Below are 16,096 nucleotides of genomic sequence, written 5' to 3'. Positions count from 1 at the left end.
AAAACATGGTTTGTTCTCATGTTAGTAGTATGAAAAGCCGGCCATGTTGGTGCAAGGTTAGGTGTTCGTTTTTTGACGATCTGCTACTCCTAAAAGTGAGCGTATGCTGTCGTAATATGTATAATAGAGTGACAGGTTCGGTTTAAACTGTTATTTCAATAAACGATTCAGAATAAGGGAGCAATCAGTAATCGATACTGTAATTATAATATATTTGGAATAAAGTAGTAATTGTTTTTTAAAAAATAATTATTAGATAAGGGTTAAAGTTTTGAATGAAGCAGATTTCATTTTTTTCCATCATATTTTCCCTTTTGGCAATGGTTTAAACCATTTGTTTAATTAAAAATTCAATATTATGCGTAAACGCTTACTTTCTTAAGTGGTCTTATGATTATATATATATATATATATATATATATATATATATATATATATATATATATAGATAGATAGATAGATAGACAGATAGATAGATAGATAGAGAGAGAGAGAGAGAGAGAGAGAGAGAGAGAGATAAATAAAAAGGAACAAACCGAGTTATGTGTTCATCAAAGTTTCGTCTTTATTTCGAGGAAGTCTCGAAATAAAAACGAAACTTTGATGAATACATAACTCAGTTTGTTCCTTTTTATTTTTATTTCTCTATTTTGTCGGAATACTATTTCCAGTATTTTCATCATATATATATATATATATATATATATATATATATATATATATATATATATATATATTATATATATATATATTTTATATATATATATATTTTATATATATATATATTTTAAAATTGTAGTTGAGCAAAATAATGTTCCATCACTACAATCTGTTTGTGGTATGGGTAGAAACTCCCTTTTTTTAACCAAAAATCGACAGTAACGGTTAATGGTCCGTTTGGAAGACAAATGATCTTCCATGATTGAATCTATGAAATTTTTTCATAGCGTACACAATTGCTAGACCTTCTTTTTCAATCTGAGTGTAATTCCTTTCTGCGGGTAATAAAACCCTTGAGGCGTGAGCAATTCTTTTAGTAGACCCATCTTTAATCTGTGTAGAAGCACGGCTCCTAAACGATGTTACGTCGCATCTGCTTCTACAATTAACTCCTTCTTCGGATCATGATGTGTCAAAGTTAGATCCGATAACAAACACTTTTTTATTTTTTGGAATGCTTCTTCGCATACTTTTGTCCAGTGCCATTTTTAAAAATTATTCTGCAATAATTCATTCAACGGTGCTCTTAATTCATGCTTATTTGGGATATAAGAATTATAGTAGTTCGGTAGACTCAAGAATGACTAATTTCACTACATTGTCCAGTCTAGGCATATCTCTAATTGCTTCTGTCCTATTTGGATCAGCTCTTCTACCTTTCCAATCAATTACTTGTCCTGAATATTAAATTTTGTCCATACCAAATTCACATTTTTCGAGAGTCGCTTTGAATCCGTAATTTGCTATTCTCTCGAATACCTCACAAATATGGATTTTACGTTCTTCAACATTCTTGCTTCTTATTAGAATGTCGTCTAAGTAAGCACTTGCACAATCTAGGCCTGCTAATATGGTATCCATAATTTGTTGGAATAAATTTGGGGCTACTTTCAACCCAAAAGCCAACCGTTTTAGGGCAAATAATCCTTTATGGATATTTATTGTCAGGTATTTTAAACAATCTTCCTGGACTTTGACCTGCAAATATGCATCTGATAAATCAATTTTTGAGAAAATTTTCCCCCCATTCAACTTGGAAAAAAATTCCTCGGTGTAGGGAGCGATTAGTTATAATCTTTTAAGCAATCATTTAGTCCAGTTAATAAATCTGCATATACCCTGATCTTTTTATTTTTTTATTTTTTACAAATACTGTCGGAAATGCAGAGTAGTCCACCTTTTTAATTACCCCATTTACTTCGAGTCTCTTTAGTTCTTTATCTATTGTTTCCAGTGAAGAGACTGGAACCTTCCTTTTAGGTTTTAACACCGGTTTAGCTTTGTTCTTCAGTTCAAATTTCACTTCAAACTTAGTGCAACAACCCTGTCCCTCAGAAAATACATTTTTAAAATCCTTTCTAAATTCTCAATAAATGTTCCTGGCAGTTTGGAATTTTTTTCTCTCTACCACACTTACTTTTCTACAAAAAGTTCATCAGTTTCTTCTATAAATTAAATAGTATCAACAAGTTGATATCAAATAAATTAGTTTTTTTTTTTCTGTTATGACATAAATTTTGGTTTTTATTGTATTTTAATTCAGTGTCACATTTGTATAAAATTCACTTTTGAATTTTAGTCTATTTCCAGAAACACCTCTGGCATTTTTTTCCCGTATTTTGTAACTTTGGATATCCAATATTTTTCCAAGTTACTTCATCAATTAAGGATATATCACCTCCAGTATCCAGAAGACAGTTTACTTTCCAGCCATTAATTTTGACATCAATATATTTTCTATTCTTACAATTCATAGACTTTTTTTTCTTTTTTGGTATTTGTTCTTTCAGGCTTACGGTCTTTTTTCTTTTTGCACACCATTGATTTGTGATCGTTATGTCCGCACTCCTAGCATATATTTTATTTAAAGTAACACTCTTTTGTGAAGTGATTTTTCCTCCACAGGTTCTACAGTATTTTTTCATAGTGGACACGTTGTTTAACCCTTTGTACTTTGGCAATATTTTTTCTTCAATACTTGTATTGTCCTGTTTTAAATTTAAAAGCTTTTGACACTCTTCCATAACGTTTTGTAAAGTTATCTCAGTGTCTAGATTCGTGATTGATAATATCCTTGAACGAATTTCTTTATCTTTAGCGGCCATTAAACCCTGAACAAATATTAAACATATAAACACATATTCTTTGAGGTCTTTCATTCCTGAATAATTCACATTGGGCATTTACTTTTCCTGCATAATCAATAAACTCCTCCTCCCCTTCTTTCACAATATTTAGACACTTATGACGCGTATAAAATAAGCTGTCCTGTCCCCCGAAAATTCCCGATAATATATCTATCGTTTCTTTAAAAGAAATATCTTCAGGTTTCTTTGGGAGAATGAAATTTGTACACTTGGTATTTTACTGAGTACTAAGTTTTTGTAACAGCAGAATAATGTTTTTCTCGTCAAACCACAACTGACATCTTTTAGAAAAAATATTTTCATATCTTCTAAAATATGCTGGAAAAGTCAGACCATTTGTTGGTTCATACAAAAGTTCTGATAGAGAGTTTGCAATTCCTTCAGGTGTAAACCGACACTCTTTTTTTTTTTTTACTTGTGTCATTAATATAGTTTGTAATAATTTCATTTGTTTAATTGTTGTTCTTGCAAATATTCCATTTGCTTTTGTAGCGTTTGAAGCGCATACTGCATGTTTTTTTTAGTTCAGTTATTTGCTCCATATTTAACTTTTAAGTACAGAATAAAACAACAAAAAATTAATTAAAAAAAGTGCTAAATAAATTAAATGGATTTGTTTAAAAAAGCCCATATTATTTCGTAGCAATTTAGAAAAATTTAGAAATACAACAGCGACATGGACCGACCTTCGACACAAACACACATACTGCAGCATAAGAACATGTTCCTTTTTTGCAGTCTTGTTTATTCTTATTTATTTTTTCTTATTAGAAGAAAATAAATTTGAAATGGATTAGCAATAGAACAAATATTTTTTATTTCCCCTTTTCTTTTTAAACAGACTGAATTACGTTTTTTTTCGACAAAAAATAATTTACTTACTTTTTTGCGTGTCTTAGTTTTGTGTTGTCTTTTTGAGTCCAAGTTTTTACAAAATGTTTTTTTTCAGTTGATTGAATCATTTTATCAGTTAAGTTTTCAGAACTTATTTCCGTCTTTCGTTCAGACTCAATGGTTTTCTTTTTTTCTTCGACCATATGAGTTCCAGAATGGAGTTTCACTTTTTTTCTTTTTGAGTTCAGAAAAAAAATTTTTCTCCAAAATATTATACGCTCATCTTCGTCGCCAAATGATATATCTTTCTTTTGGTAATCATAACACAGAACATTCACTTAGGGTTAATACAAAGGTTTGTTTACAAAGGGGATACAAGGCGAGAGTCTATCTCTCTCTCTCTCGTTGTTTTGGAAATCCCTAACTCCCGGAGAAGTATATGTATATTGTCTGTAAATTATTGAAGTATATGTATATTGTCTGTAAATATATATATATATATATATATATATATATATATATATATATAGTCATCCACATACAGTACTGTTTCGCTGTTTCACAGCTCATTACTGCGGCTAGACAGGCAACTACCTCAAGCCAGGATTGAAACCCGACCGTTTGTACGGCAGTCAAGGCTCCTAACCATTACGCTATTAGCGGCTGATTGAACGAGTAGTGAGTTTAACGATGTTTTGACATCGTCCGAAATATCTCCGCTCGATTTGTTTACACAAAGAGCGTCGCTTATATATGTATGTAAATATATATATATATATATATATATATATATATATATATATATATATATATATATATATGTATATATATATGTATATATATATGTATATATATATGCATATATATATATGTATATATATATATATATATATGTATATATATATATATATATATATATATATATTTGTTTACTGTATTTTGGGAAAGAGTTCCAACAAAGTGCTCGATTACAAAGAAAAACTTTTTCGATATAAGAGCTAAATATTTGTTTATTAATTATACAGAAGTTCAGAAAAACATTGGTACCGCCATTATAAAGTGTCATCTTCCCTTCTATTATGCAACAAGAACGATTCATTTCTCGACCAGGTTGAGACTTGTGATGCAAAGTTGGTTCTTTCCGACTACCGGCGAAGTTCAGCTCTAGGTGTATCAGAATTTTTGTAGGAATTTTTGACACCCCTAACACGAAACTGCGAATAAAATATAAAAAAACTCGTAATTTCTCTTTTAAAAGTGGGTTGTTTATTTTCTTTATGTATTATACTTCCAAAATAAACTATTAAAGTTGTATAAAATGTAATAGAAATAATGTTTTTGTATTTTTTTAAAAAACAGTAATGAAATTAATTGAATTTTACGAGCTCAGTATTTTTAAATTTTTAAACTTTAAAAATCTATCAAAATTTTTCTATTGATTCAATTTTTACGATATATATATATATATATATATATATATATATATATATATATATATATATATATGTGTGTGTGTGTGTGTGTGTGTGTGTGTGTGTGTGTGTAAGGTTGACGAAGAAGTTTATGTGAAATTGTTAATTTGGATTTCAAATGATGTATTTTCAAATAAGTTTTCGTTACAATACCTTTCATTTATATATCATTTTAAAGAGCGTTTTTAGCTCTATCTAATCGTTTATATTACAATCGTTTTAAAAACAATTATGTCTTTTTTTTCAAAACATTGAATTCAAGATGAAAACAAAAACAAATTCGCACAATTGTATTATTTCAATTCAAGCTAGACCGAAAATCTGCAGAAACAGCCCGCGATATCAACGAAGCGTTTGGCCCAGGAGCCACTACTTAATGCACAGCAAAATGGTGGTTTTAGAAATTTCGTGGCGGTGACGAGAGTCTTGATGATGAGCGTAATGGTCGGCTATCAAATGTTGCCAACGATCAATTAAGGGCCTTATTCGAAGCCAATCTACGCACAACTGACCGAGAACTTTCTTCTGAATTAGACGTAACGTATATGACGATTTTTAACCACTTGTAAGAGATTAGAAAGACAAAAAACTTGGTAGATGTGTGCCTCACGAATTAAACGACAACAAAAGAAACGGCGTTATAAAGTGTCATCTTCCCTTCTATTATGCAATAAGAACGATTCGTTTCTCGACCACGTTGAGACTTGCGATGCAAAGTTGGTTCTTTACGACTACCGGCGAAGTTCAGCTCTAGGTGTATCAGAATTTTTGTAGGAATTTTTGACACCCCTAACATTAAACTGCGAATAAAATATAAAAAACTCGTAATTTCTCTTTTAAAAGTAGGTTGTTTATTTTCTTTATGGATTATACTTCCAAAATAAACTATTAAAGTTGTTTTAAAAGTAATAGAAATATTTCTTTTATTTAAAAAAAACAGTAATGAAATTAATTGAATTTTACGAGCTCAGTATTTTTCAATTTTTAAACTTTAAAAATCTATCAATTTTTCTATTGGTTCAATTTTTATGATATTTTGAGGGTCAATGTGAAATTTTATGCTCTTTCCAATAAACCGAATATAATATTTTAGACAAACGTTTTTTTTTAAATTCACGTCACCCTATTTTCAAGTGTTTATTAAAAAGTAAATAATTAATTTACTCACCAAAGTTTTATATATCACAAATTGAAGATAAAAGATCAATAAATAATATATTCACATTAAAAAAAAAGTAGTGTTTTTTAGAAATTAACTTATAAAGTCCGAAGTTTAAAACCTTTTTTTTTAAAAACCACGTTGTTTGTTTTTTCTTTTGTTATTTTTTTTTAATGAAACCTTGGTCCTTGCTCCTTTAATTGAAAAACAAAATTAGAGCTTGAATTACATTTTTCGAGTAGTTATAACCTTGGAAAAATAGGGGGTCGAATGATTTCACGCTTCCCATTTTGAAATGTCTATTAAAAAGTAAATAATTAATTTACTCACCAAAGTGTTATATATCACAAATTGAAGATAAATGATCAATAAATAATATATTCAAATTTAAAACAAAAAAGTACTGTTTTTTAGAAATTACCTGTAAAGTCCGAAGTTTAAAACCTTTTTTTTTTTTTTAAAGAAAAACACGTTTTTTTAATGAAACCTTGGTCCTTGCTCCTTTAATTGAAAAAGAAATTAGGGCTTGAATTACATTTTTCAAGGAGTTATAAGCTTGGAAAGACGGGGTGGAATTATTCAATATTTTTCACGAAATTTCTGACACACCTAGTTCAGCTCAGTGGTTAGACGCAGACGAAGCTCCACGACATTTTTCGAAGCTAGAGTTGCACTAAAAAAAGTCATGCTGACTGTTTGGTGGGCTGCGACCGGGCTCATCCATGACATTTTTATGAATGCAGGCGAAACCATAACAGCGGAGAAATACCGTAAACAAATGGATTAAATGCATCAAAAACTTCGACAATAACATTCAGTATTAGTCAACAGAAAAGGCCTAATTCTCCTTCGCAACAATGCCCGACCGCATATTGCTAAATCGACCCTGCAGAAGAACTCTGTCTCATCCGCCATACTCTCATGATCACTCATTTACTGACTACCACTTTTGTAAGCATCTTGACAACTTTCTGCGTGAGAAATGCTTAAAAAATCTAAGCGATACCCAAAACGCCTTCAACAATTTCATCGCCACCAGAATGCAAGATTTTACGTTACAGGGATAAATACACTTGTTTTGCGTTGGTAAAAGTGTCTTGAGTCTAATGGTGCTTATTTCGATCAGTAATTTTTTGTTTGAGCCGAAATATGTTCATGTGAATTTAAAAGTTAACAACCACAAGAACTTTCTTGTCAACCTAATATATTTGTATATGAATATATACGCATGTATATATGTATATATATTTATATATGTATGTATATACGTATATACATATATGTATATATATATATATGTATATTTACATATATGTACATATATGTACGCCTATATATTTGTGGTCGTTCTTTCAATAGTGCTTTTAGGATTTTTAATCGGTGTGTGCTATTTTTATAGAAATAATAATAATAATAATAATAATAATAATAATAATAATAATAATAATAATAATAATAATCTCACTTGTGTTTGTGTCGTTGCTGTTTGATGAGGATTCGTGGTACCAATCTGGTTGATGGTTAGCGTTAGGCGTGTCTGATTGGCCGTGCTGCGAGTCGGATTCATTGTAGTATGAGTCTGGTCGATGGTGGTACGAGTTTGCAGTGTGTTGCATTGTGTTTGTTGGTTGAATACGTGCCGCCGATATGTCTTCTATTTGGCGAGTTGGAAAGTACGTGGATTCTTCTACCGTGTTCAAATCAGGGAACGAGTCTTCGGTCATAGTGACTGGATCTAAATCGAACCGCGGCCTCGTCGAAGTGCACGTTTCATCTTCCGCATAAAGGAAGTCTCGTATGAAATCGTAGGAAAGAGTATCATTATCGATAAGACTGTCGAAATCCTGGAGATCCGAAATGCAAAATGTGTCCGCATTGGACACGTGATTCTGGAAATATATGAGAAAAGACATTTTGTTTTTTACAGGTTGTATAATATATATATATATATATATATATATATATATATATATATATATTATTTTTAAAATATAATTATCCACTGACACGTGTTTCGTCGTCCACGACTCATCAGAGTGGCTGAATCTCTCTCTCTCTCTCTCTCCCTCTCTCTCTATATATATATGTATATGTATATATATATATTTATATGTATATATATATATATATATATATTTATATGTATATATATATATATTTATATGTATATATATATATATATATATATATATATATATATATATATATATATATATATAAGTTAAATCAGAGATTAGATAATAAAATAAATTATGGTCTTATTAAATATTACAGTGAGATAATATTTTCAAGAGGATTCTAACCAAAAAGGTAAAGCTCAACATATAAACATAAAGCAAAATATAAGCGTAAGAATAAAAATTTAACTCTTTGGATTAGAATATACATAAACATATATTCAAGTTAAGAATTTATTGTTTGAAACAAGGAATACATGGGAAATAATTATATTTACTTTTTTAACCCATTGATTTTCAATAATGCCTCATATCATCAGAGGAAATGAAATACAATGAGCAAAATCATCAAATACGAATAAACATATATTTTGCTTATCAGTACACATATTGAAAGAGTTATTTAAAAATCATTTAAAAATCATTTAAAAGGCATAGATAAAGTATATCATACAGCCTAGGCAATCCAACGTTGAAATGAGTTAATTTATTTCCAGGATATTTCTGCCAGGTCGGACGAATAAAGAATTGGAGTCAATAGAGTGATCCTTAACATTTGAAGCGAACTACGAATTGGAGGCAACATCCAAAATGTATAAAGATCCCATAGTGTAATTTCAGTGGTATAAGAAATGGTAAATGCATTTGGCGAGGAAAGGATCCGCTGGTGCTGAAGTTTAGAAGAAACCCGGGGTCTTTGGGGGTGCGGAGACATAGTAGTATACTGGAGATCAATATTCAATTGCATATGGTATATCCCCATCGATTATTACAACACGCATACGGATATACAAATATCCAAAATTATATATGTTAAAACACACACACACACACACACACACACACACACACACACACACACACACACACACACACACACACACACACACACACACACACACACACACACACACATATATGACTACTTCATTTAATCACATGAATTAATATACAAAAGTATAATTTTATACGTAAACTTTAAGTATTTACTTCAACAGTGCTCAATACATAAATCTGACTAATCCTAACGTGGATAAAATGCGGAATATTCAGTGTAGCTTAATTGCCATATATATTTTTCTAACTTACCATATACATATATATATATATATATATATATATATATATATATGTGTGTATATTTATAATGAATGAGAATTCCTTCAGGACAGAGACATTTTTTATTTTCCTTCAAGACCGAGACAATTTTTATTCTCATTTAATTATTAACTAATATTAATTTTATTTTTATTTTTATACTTATTTTTTCCCCAACCCTGTGTGCCATTTTTGTAGAGGGGGGGGAACGGAATTTATTCCACATTAAAAGCCGACATTGTGTCTAACTCTACCCTCGTGGGGAGTTTCGCTATTATTATTTAAAACTATCACCTTTGTTATTAATACTTTACTGTACTATCATTATGATAACTATTATTAACATTATTTTTACCGTTCACCAATTTTGTTTCAATTTCATTATACATATTAAAATCAATTGCGTCTCTTTTTTGCCGTTTGAATTAAACGCTATTACGTCGCAACATTTAAAAAAATTAAAAAAAAATAAATAAAAAATCCAGTCTTCTTCCACAAACGGCTAAAACAATCCACGTGAATTACTTCGAACACGATTGCTAGGAATGAAAGCTGTCCATACTACAAATTTCCATTTTTTTCAACGTCTTTCATTTTCATTTCGATACTATTTTGTGACCAAGAGCCGAGGTCCGCTTGAAATATAAAAAATAACAATAAAAATATTAAATACAAAAAGTAACACTGTTTTCATGCTCCAAAACCCCCTGATAACCTTTATATATATATATATATATATATATATATATATATATATATATATATATATATATATATATACCAACTGTACCCTGCCACGCGTTGCTGTGGTTAAAATTGGCGCAATAGAAAAAGTTCCAAAATGAGAAAAAGCAGGTTTCTTATAGGTTTAATTTTCCATTTCGTATGGGTACACAGTTTTTGTTGTTCCATTTACTTAGCTGATATAGAGATTCTCTGGTTTGGTGATTCTTGAATATGTAACATAAATTGTCCATGTGAAAAAACATTCAGTGTGTAACTGTAAGCCACACAATTGTAAAGATTGTTCCCTGTGCTTTGTTGATGGTTATTGCAAACGACAATAAAATTGGAAAGTGTAATGATATATCCGGTGGAATCATAGGAATGCATGGAATGAAGATATATTCATCTGTAAAAAGACCTGTTATGATTGTTGTTTCTATGATATTGTTTGTTACATTATTTTTTTACTGCAAGCCATGTGCCTTTGCAAAGCTTGGATTGGTTTATATTTCACAACATGATAATTAGTACGCCAAATTTCAGTTGCAATACATGCAGTAGCATCCCTGGCAAATATAGTATATATAATTCTTCTACTTGGCAGCAAGGTCGCAGGTATTCCCCATGCAGCAAAGGCTAAGGCTATGTCATTTTCTTACCAAATGGCTGCCAAAATCAATTTAATTAGAAAGGTTTTACCAGTTACTTCTGGTGCTGTTCAAGGTAGCAGTAATTTCCAAATAAATTATATTCTCACAGTCAGTAAATTAGGTGACTAAAATAGGATTTATCCATGTTTTGACAATGCTTTATTCACTGTAATTAATTTAGGAGACTAAAATAGGATGAGGGATTAGAGATGGACAGATAGAGAGGAAGATATATAGATAGAAAAGAGAAAGTGAGAGGAAAATAGAGAAAGAGAAGGAGATAGAGAGAGATAAAGGGATTGATAAATAGAGAGAGAGAGAGAGAGAGAGAGAGAGAGAGAGAGAGAGAGAGAGAGGGAGAGTTAGAAACAAAGAGGGATGAGACAGAGGAAAGGAGAGAGATAGAGGGAGTTAGAGAGAGAAAGGGGCTCAAAGAGAAATGGAGAGGGTGATATAGAGAGAAAGATAGATTGAGAGAGGGAAAGGGAGAGATGGATAGAGAGATATTAAGAGAAGGAAAGAGAGGGGGGGGGAGAGAAACAGAAACTGAACTACACTTCACCGTTTTTTTCCTCGTTCAGTAGAGAAGAAATATTTCAAGACTGAGGCAATTTTAAATTTTTGTTACTATCCAGAGTACCCTTTTTTTCGGGAGCTAGATTTTCCACACATTAGAAACCGACCGGGTTATCTGTATCACCTAACAAATTAATAAAAGAAAAAGATATTGTAAAATTTTAATTAAATGTGAAAATACTATTTTAAACAATAGCACGATAACATAAGTGCACAAATGCCACTTTAGGTACTCATTGGGCGTTAAGTTCCATGGCTACCAGCATAATTATTTAATGGTTGCTCCCTTAGCCCCCCCCCTAGTCAAGGTTAATGCATGCGCACGCAACATTTTTTATTTACTGACATTGACTTGGTAACTAAACGATTTATTGATAATTTCGTAACCCTTAAACGCATGTCGGAAGATTTAAATTGGTTCATTATTGTTGTAATGAAAAAAAAAGTTTCATTCAACACAAAACCAAAAACACATATTAATGATAATGATTTATTATTCTATTCATTGAAATTTATTAATTTTTCAATAAAAAAAGTAAGAAAATGTTTATAAAAAATAGTTGCTTATGTGCGCATATAAAAATGTTTGTAAAAGTGAGAAATTATTTTAATCATTTAAAAAACTTGGTATTTTTTTTTTATATTTTTTAGATTAGGTCCACCTTATAATCACCCCCAACCTTCTCATCTTAAGAACAGCTTCCGCAATAAACACCATTTTTGGAGGGGGGATGAAAAAATATTTGCAAAATTAAACTGATATTTGTTGTCAAGAACCCGAAAATACTATTTAAAAAAAGGAAGGGTTCAGTGCCTGTTGCAGAGAAGTAGATTTATTTATCAATAAAAGTTGCAGAGAAGTAGATTTATTTATCAATAAAAGTCGTCATTTAAAAAAGAAAATTATTGAGGTGGACCTAAATGTAAATATTTACCCCAAAAATTATCCACTCATGTACATTAAAAAATATCTGTAAAAGTGAGAAATTATCAATACATGGTTTAGTTATTATTTTTTTTTGTAATATTCATGAAAAGAGTTAAGCCAACGTAAGTAAATATACGGATTACAAACGTTTGTAAAAGTGAGAAATTATTAATAAATGTTTAGTAACTTTTTTTCTTTTAATATTCATAAAGAGCAACACTTTTTTTCTAATATTCATGAAAAAAGTTAAGCCAACGTAAATAAATAAATGTTTGTAAAAGTGACAAATTCGGGTTTAGTTACAATTTTTATTCATGAAGAGTTAAGCCAACGTAAATAAATAATGTTTGTAAAAATGCGAAAGGCAACGTAAGTAAATAAATGATAAATGTTACGTGCGCATGCGTTAGCCTTGACGAAGAGGGGTTAAGGGAGCGACAATTAAATAATTCTGCTGGTCGCCATGGAACTCAACGCCTAAGGATTACCCCACTTTATTTTAAATATTTATTTTCCAAAGGACTGTTTGAATAAATCAACAATGAATAAAATGGTGCTTCTACCCTTTATTGCCGAAATTGGAGACGCCATTTTTTTTCACGCACTTGTTATCCAAATCTAGGAGAGACATCATTATGGCCGAACGATTGCTTCCGGAAAGGGAAAGAATAAATTTACCAAAATTAACATTTATTACTTCCGGAAACGTTAAATTAAACTAAAATTATCATTTATTACTTCCAGAAACTTGGTAAACTGATATTACCGGAGAAAATGAATCTTGACAATTCAAAAGAATGTTTAAAATTATTAATTTATTCGAAAAAAAAAAAAAACAAACTTCCGGAAAGAACTATGAAAAAAGTAAATAAAGAAAGTGAAAAAGAACATATATCCATAATTGTTTAATTGGAAATGTTTCGATTTAATTAATGAGAACGGGAAAGTTTTTCATGGAACATTTTTTTTTATTAAAAACAGAAAATTGAAATGACATATTCCTAATAGTTTAAACTGGGCGAGCGCCATTTGAAAACCAAAACAAAACCAAAACATTTATTAGTTTATATATATATATATATATATATATATATATATATATATATATATATATATATATATATATATATATATATATGTATATACATATATGTATATATATATATATATATATATATATATATATATATATATATATATATATATATATATATATATATATATAATTTAGAACACGAAAATATCCGAACTCACTCAGCAAGCCTCCATTTGTAAACATCATTTAGATAAAATCTTTTTCAAGTCTGTTCCTCACAAATATGAATTCATAAGTCTCGGACCGATCAATTCGGTTTTTAGAAGATAGTCTTACATGACGAAAATGAGAGAAAAAAACCCATTTAAGAAAAAGAAGAAAAAGGAAAAGGAGAAAAGAAAAAAGAGAGGGAAAGTTGATGAAGGATGGCGTCGTAAAGCCAATTGTAGCGATCAAATTTGTTTTGGAGGGGTGGGTGTTACCTTTAGTTCAGAGTATATTTAAAGTTTACGCATGTCATAAACAACCTCATGTGTGTCAAATTTAAGTGTAAGATATGAACTCTGTGTTCGTTTTAATATGGGGTGGGTGGAAAACTTATATTTAAAGCCAGTTGATATGGGATAAATAAAACAATTACTAAATAAGTAGATAATTTTTTTTTTTTATTGCGGACTATTATCCTCATAGTTGATAGAGACGTTGAATCTCTACGGTTCAAGGTGAGAATTGTCTGTAGATAGCGGTTTCAATCCTACCAAAAGCTGGCCAGAGGCTTACTTGACCAAAACGTGGCGAGACGACAACTATGGAAGGCAGTAATTACAGTGGATGCAATCAGAACATTCAGAGTTCCTATCCCGTCGGGGTTACTACCTGACGAAGGCCACAGGAATAGTTGGCCGAAACGTCGTGAAGCAACTAAGAAAAAAGATGGGGATAATAATCCGCAAAAAATAAAAATTAATAAATAATACTCATCTCAATAATGAATTCCAATCAAATAATAAATCAGTAGATATATAAAAATAAAAATACATAAAATATGTAAGCGTGATCTACTCAGATAAAATGAGCTAAATATAAAATCAGATATACTTAATTAGAGAATTATTATAAAGTAATAGCGATAATTGCATATATCAAGATATCTCTAGTAGTTGAATTATTAGAAGCGTACTTAAGGGAATATTTCACACACACACACACACACACACACACACACACACACACACACACACACATATATATATAAATATACATATTTATACCCATATGTTCACACATATATATATATATATATATATATATATATATATATATATATATATATATATATATATATATATATAGTCATCCACATACGGTACTGTTTCGCTGTATCAGTGCGGCTAGACAAGCAACTACCTCAACCCAGGATCGAAACTCGACCGCCCAAACGTTACGCTATGCGTCTGCAGCTATGCCGAGTAGTAAATTAACAATGTTTTGACACTGTCCAAACGCCGAGTAGTAAATTAACAATGTTTTGACACTGTCCAAACGCCTTAGCCCAATTTGTTTACAAAAAGAGCATCGCTTAATATGCTAATAGCAATTTGTATATCAGTTACCAATATGCTAAACCCAATATCTCTCTCTCTCTCTCTCTCTCTCTCTCTCTCTCTCTCTATATATATATATATATATATATATATATATATATATATATATATATACAAAGTTATTAAAATTGTTTAGAGCTATTTCAAGGCAATGTTTTTTCTAAGTTATAAAATAAAGTATAAAGTGTGTTTAAACATCTTACACTGTAAGTATCCATAGAAACATAATAATAACAATGTCAGAAATGTTTAATTTACACCCAAAACAAAACAAAAATAATAGCTGAAATTGGTATGTTGATAAATTCTAAATCACAGTACATATGTACTTAACTGCAGAAATTTGGTGTCTCTGGATGTTCTCTCTTAGGTTAAGTAAATGCGATTTGGAATTTACCTGCTTACCAATGTATAGGACAATTTCACCTATTATTTTTGTGTTTTCCTTAAACATTCTTGACATTGTTTCAATATTTCAACATTATTTTACTGCAATCTCTTCTTCTTCTCTATATAAATAAAATGAACTCATTTTTTCCTGTCTGATTTTGACATTAATAGGATTAAAAATCAAGATATTTCATGCAAATATAATATGCACAAACGGCAGAACAATATCTGAGGTGTCTTATAGGCTTATTATTTCTCAAATTCCTCGATAATCTTAGATTTCTATACTTTTTCTGCTGAGAAGTCACGGCGAAAATCGGTTAAGATCAATGGAAGTGGTAAAATATTTTCTCTCTAATAAATTCCTCCTCCCCCTGCCACCACTTAACACCGTTTGGGGATCGTTCACAACGAACAGTTGAGAAGAGAACACCGGTTTGGCTTCGTAGTTCTTTCATGTGAAGTTATTTAAAATCACTAAACTAAGCTGCAGTGCTCTGTGGCGTAGTGGTTAGCGTGCTGGACAATTCACATTATATTTTCACGTTCGCGCCGACCTACAGTAGTCGTTTTTTTTTT

The 16,096-nt window shown here is 30.4% G+C and overlaps 1 protein-coding gene across 4 annotated transcripts in view; it reads right to left on the bottom strand.

The window, feature by feature from the left end:
- Positions 1-16,096, bottom strand: part of LOC145293054 (ETS homologous factor-like) — a 190,087-nt gene that overhangs the window by 29,190 nt on the left and 144,801 nt on the right. For all 4 annotated transcript variants that reach the window (XM_080139375.1, XM_080139377.1, XM_080139373.1 and 1 more), the window contains exon 3: positions 7,798-8,221. In XM_080139375.1, coding sequence (XP_079995501.1) covers positions 7,798-8,221 — 424 coding nt within the window. The remainder of the gene's footprint in view (positions 1-7,797; positions 8,222-16,096) is intronic.

This window comes from Euprymna scolopes, chromosome 14, assembly GCF_053919585.1.
Source record: "Euprymna scolopes isolate OS-2025 chromosome 14, ASM5391958v1, whole genome shotgun sequence".
NCBI lineage: Eukaryota > Metazoa > Mollusca > Cephalopoda > Sepiida > Sepiolidae > Euprymna > Euprymna scolopes.
This window is presented reverse-complemented; position numbering and strand designations above follow the sequence as displayed.